Source organism: Manacus candei, unplaced genomic scaffold (genome assembly GCF_025592945.1).
Source record: "Manacus candei isolate 608988 ecotype Guabito, Panama unplaced genomic scaffold, ASM2559294v1 h1tg000028l, whole genome shotgun sequence".
In the NCBI taxonomy this organism is placed as follows: domain Eukaryota; kingdom Metazoa; phylum Chordata; class Aves; order Passeriformes; family Pipridae; genus Manacus; species Manacus candei.
Window position 1 is genome coordinate 40,473,119 of NW_026138076.1, and position 4,772 is coordinate 40,477,890.

At 55.0% G+C, this 4,772-nt stretch overlaps 1 protein-coding gene across 1 annotated transcript; it reads left to right on the forward strand.

Moving 5' to 3' along the window:
* The first annotated feature begins 1,505 nt into the window (after nucleotides 1-1,505).
* LOC127472246 (dentin matrix acidic phosphoprotein 1-like) lies at nucleotides 1,506-3,937 on the forward strand. Its single transcript, XM_051790138.1, has 4 exons — nucleotides 1,506-1,616; nucleotides 1,658-1,699; nucleotides 2,178-2,432; nucleotides 2,592-3,937. The coding sequence occupies exons 1-4, from the start codon at nucleotides 1,506-1,508 to the stop codon at nucleotides 3,861-3,863; spliced, it is 1,680 nt and encodes a 559-aa protein (XP_051646098.1). The 3' UTR covers nucleotides 3,864-3,937.
* The last annotated feature ends 835 nt before the right edge of the window (nucleotides 3,938-4,772 follow it).

Genomic DNA, 4,772 nt, shown 5'->3' on the forward strand with positions numbered 1-4,772 from the left:
CCTCCTTGCAGGGGATGAGATACTCCATATCCACCTCCATTTAGTATTTCCCTTCTCCCTTGCCTGAGTGGGCAAGAAAATAGACAAAGTCCTTTCCTTCCAGCATGGTTTTGTGCTCCTGCCCTAATGTACAGGAGAAGGCTGAGACCTGGCAAGGGAATCATCCCCTGTGGGTTTCAGCACCCTGGCCCATGACACAGGGCAAACACCATTCCCAAGTGCACGGGTTAGGAGGATGCCATCTCTGGGACAGGGTCCAGTGCTTGGCGTGGGTGACGCCGTAGTTGTTTGTGTGTGTCATGGCGGGAAGTGTGTGAATGGAATAAATTTAGCAGTCAAAACACAGGGTCAGTGCAGTCAGTCATTAACTGCCAGCCCGTCTCGTCATCCTGCAACCACAGGGAGCTTTTTTAGGGCCGACGTCCTGGCGGAGGGCAGAGGAAGCGTGGGAGGCCAGTTCCCGGTGACATCTCCACGCGTGGCAGCGCTGCCCGCTGGTGCCATTGGCTGCCCCCTGCCCGGGGCTGACACTGGCCAGCGGTTAAATGCCTGCATGACCACGCTGGGGCACACAGCACAGAGCATCCCAACACAGGCAGCTGGCTCATCCCATCCCCAGCACCGGAGGAGACGTGGACTTGCACAACACCTTAAGGTAAAAGTTTTGGTTTCTTTGGCTTGATCTGGTAAAAATGCCTGGAGTGAAACTGGAAATGTTTGGGAATAGGGGTTGTAGATTTCCTCACAAGTTTTGGTAGAAAGCACAAGGCTTGTAAGCTCAGATGTAGGAATTGGTTTGTAAGGGAAGAAATCAGGAGCGTGCCTGTGTTGTGGGCACAGGGTGATGCACAGTGCAGTTAGTGTGGCCCATGGAGTTGCGGTGCTGGGCTGCATATGGGACTTAGAAAATGACAGCAGAGCTGGAGGAAAGCCCCCACTGCCTTACCTGCCTGCCTGGCAGCAGTGCTGCTGGAATGCTGACCCAGAGGCCTCTGGGGGCAGTTCTCCATGGGCTTACCTTACTACCATCCTCCACTTTGGGGTGGTGGGAGATTTTACAGGGTTGTGGGGACCATTCCAGGTGGGAAGTGCAGCTCTGCAGCCCACAGACTTATGGTGCTGCCCATCTGTGGTGCTGGCTCCTGTCACAGCCACTGAGCTCTCCTGGGTGATGGGTGGACATTACTGCGGGAACAGGACATTCAGGAGAGCTTTCCTGCTCTTTTATGATGCTTAGACAAAAAATCTGCCAGAACATGGCCAAATATTTCAAATCCCAAACTGCAGGGAGGTTTCTGCAAAGGAGATGCCAGGAGGTGGCACAAGGACTAATCCTTGGCTTGTTTGATGACACGCCAGGCTGAGCACCATGTGCCAGGATGACAAGGCTGTAATAGCTGGAAGGGCTTTGTGGGGCCAAGTTACAGCCAGAGGTACGTGCAAATGCTTTGCTCTAGTGTGCAATTACTTTATTCCTTGTTGCAGCCACAGGGACCACAGGTGACATGAGGGTGGCTACATTCCTGGTGCTGCTCCTCTGGGCCGTGGCCAGCGCTCACCCCGTAAGTACACACTGGACAGATACACCCAAACCCCATCAGTTTGGCCCAGCCAGGGTGCACTGATCACTGATCAGATGTCTCCTGGATGTGTTTAGGTGCCTGGCCATGAGTCCACCCATCCCAGCGCCCAGCAGGAGGTAAGCCAGAGGTGCCCCAGTCCCACAGGTAGCAGTCACTCATGGAGCAAGTCTAGGATGGGGAGCCAGCTTTGGGCAGGCATCCTTGGACCAGGGACCTGGGAGGGGAGCTACTGCTTCTGCAGATCTTTGAGCTTTGCCCATCTACTCGGTCTTTTCAAGCTAGGTTGGTTTCACCTCATTTTGACTTGCCTCCCTGAGCATGTTCCCAGTTTACCTGATGCCTTCTGCTGTGTTGGTCCTGAAAAAGGAGTTTCTGTGCTCTGAGCTGTCACAGTTTGGGCTTTTCTGAGTTGTCCTTTTGTTGGTGGCTACTGGGTTTTTTGTATCAGCAGAAATATCTGAAGGGCTGAGGTGCAAGCAATGAAAAAGGCTTGAGCACTTGCATGGCTTAGGAATGATGTCCTGCAGCAGCAGTAAAAATGTGCTGTAGTTGGTGTTTAATAAACCAAAGCATCATGTCACGTTTTGCCTCCAGGACACAGCAAATGAAGAGCACGTCAACAAGCTGGGCAACCTCCTAAATGGTGGAGATGGCAGACATCCTCCTGTTGGTGTGGAGAGGGGGGACAATGCCCTTGCCGGGGACCTGATGGGCGGGAATGCTGTGGATGAGGAGCTCGGTGAGCACAGTGGCCGAGACAAGGGAGACCGAGTTGGGCAGGCTCAGCATGTGAATCAGGTGGATCACGAGGATGCAAGTGCCCGCAATGGGAACGACCTTGGTTTCCTGGTGAGTGAGCGGAGGGGTGTGTTCTGCTCTGCCAGGAAAGCTTCCTTGGCCTCAAATCTGGCATTGGTCAAGGCTGAGCTTGGCCTGCACAGTGAGCAGTGCTGATAGTGCCTGCAACCTGCAAGCCTTGGCATTCATCTGTGTTTGTCACCTCCGCAGGAGGGGGATGCACGTGATACTGATGACGGTGACAACGGAGACCATTACGGCACTGGAGCCAATGGGCTTCCCTCCCACGCCGGCGGGTTCCTGGATGAGGAGGATGACAGTGGGGATGACACCTTTGATGGGAATGGGGAAGAGGAGAGGGGAGAAGGTCCTACTTACGTGGCTGGTGCCGATGGGGCGGGTGAACCCGACCGCGATGCCGGTCGTGGGGATGCCGGGGCTGGCAGAGGGCATGGCGACAGCAGCAGCAGCAGCAGCAGCGAGAGCACTGGGGCAGACCACCGGCGGTACAGGAGCTACGTGGGCAGCTGGTATGAGCGGAACTACAGGCAGGGAGGGGCCAGCAGCAGCAGCCAGGAGGAGGAGAGCTATGACTTCCAGGACGGAGCCATGCAAGGTGACGACCCCTCTGCCTTTGACAGCTGGGGCAGCAGCTACAGGGTGCGCCATGCTGGCCGCCGTGCCCTAGGGAACAGCCGAGAGGACATCCAGGGGGCTGGCTCCCACCACTGGGAGGAGGGTGATAGCAGGTCCCCAGAGGTGGAGGATGCTGACTCTGGAGAAGACAGCCCATCCGTGGAAGACAACAGTCAGTCAGAAGAGCCTGTTGACAGTGAATCAGAGGAAAAAAGCCCCAGCCGCTCTAGGGAGGATGGGGATGAGGAGGACAGCCCCTCCAGCGAGGATGAGGACAGCAGGTCCAGGGAGAGCACTGATGACCAGTCAGATGAAGAACCACAGGAGTTCCCAGATGTAGTGAGCACATTGAACGAGCATAGCAACAGCCAGACCTGGGAAGGGCAAGAGGACTGGGAGTCTGCTGAGGACAGGAGTGTGCCATCCATGCCTGACAGCGAGTCTGAAGAAGAAGAGGGTGACCAGAGCAAGTCCAGGGAAGATGATGAGGACCAGACCCAGTCCATAGAGGACACTGTGGAGGAGTCACGGGACGAGAATGACTCTGACTCTGTGCCAAGCACATCAGGCGAGAGCCAGAGTGCATCCCCAGAGGATGACAGCAGCCCCGAGGACAACACAGGTGAGGACAGCAGGTCCCCAGAGAGTGACAACAGTGAGTCCCAGGAGGAGGATGGCAATGAGGAGAGCCACTCCCAGGAGGATGCCACCCACGAGACCAGCAGCCATGAGGATGACAGCTCGCTGCAGAGCCTGGAGAGTGGGATTCGCAAGAGGCGGCTGGGCGCTCTCCGCCGGAAACCTGCTGCTGACTACGATGACAATGACTGCCAGGATGGGTACTGATATGTGCCCCACAGCCTCATTGGTGTGGGGGGTTTGGGGGAGGAGGGGCTTAATTTATTTGCCATATAGCCTGGTTGACTTCTTCTCAAGAAGATGCTGTGGTTAAAATGGAGTCAGGTTCGCCAGAGCTAGACCTGGGCACACTGCACAGGGTGTGAAGAGGTAGGTGATGCCAGGCACAGGGAAAATGCCAAACCACAGCAAGAAATGGCATTTTCTGAACAGCTGTGAATGCCAGCAGGGTGATGCTGCCCACTTGTCCCAAGGGCACAGTGGTGGCTTGGCACTCCTGGGCATGCTGGGCAGAAAGGTCCCTGTGTTCACCCCTTATATTTACCTACCATGGCCCTAAAAACCTCTGCCAAGACTCCAGCTGGAGCTTTCTGTTAGCTCCATGTCCTGCACATAAAAAGGAAAAGCTACAGCTGGTGGGCATATGTGGTTCATGGGTGCAGCAGGGTGTGAAGTACCACTTCAGGATGGGATGTATGTAATATTTTGTAAGAAATGTACAGAAAACATTATATTGTACCCTTTTTGCACTTGTATTTCAAAGCCAAAATGTACCCTGTTGATTTCTTTAATTACCATTAAAACCACCAAACTCCACAGTGGTGTGGTTTGAGGTGTTGCTGTTCTTCTCTCCCAGGGGACTTGTGCTGCGACTTGGAGCCAGACTAGAGGGAGTGGGGAGCAAAGGGGAGGCTATTTGCATGGAGAGCCACAGCATGCTGGGGTGAGGGGGAAAGCAGAGGCTGAAGGTGTTCCCATGCCTGCCATTTCCAGGTACCTCAAAAGCCACCCCTGCCTCTAGGTGACCGTGTAGTGGAGTGGAAAATCTGGCCAATGACCCCAGGAGCTGGGCCTGGAGCTTTGCTATATTATGGCCATCACTGCTGCAATGTGAGC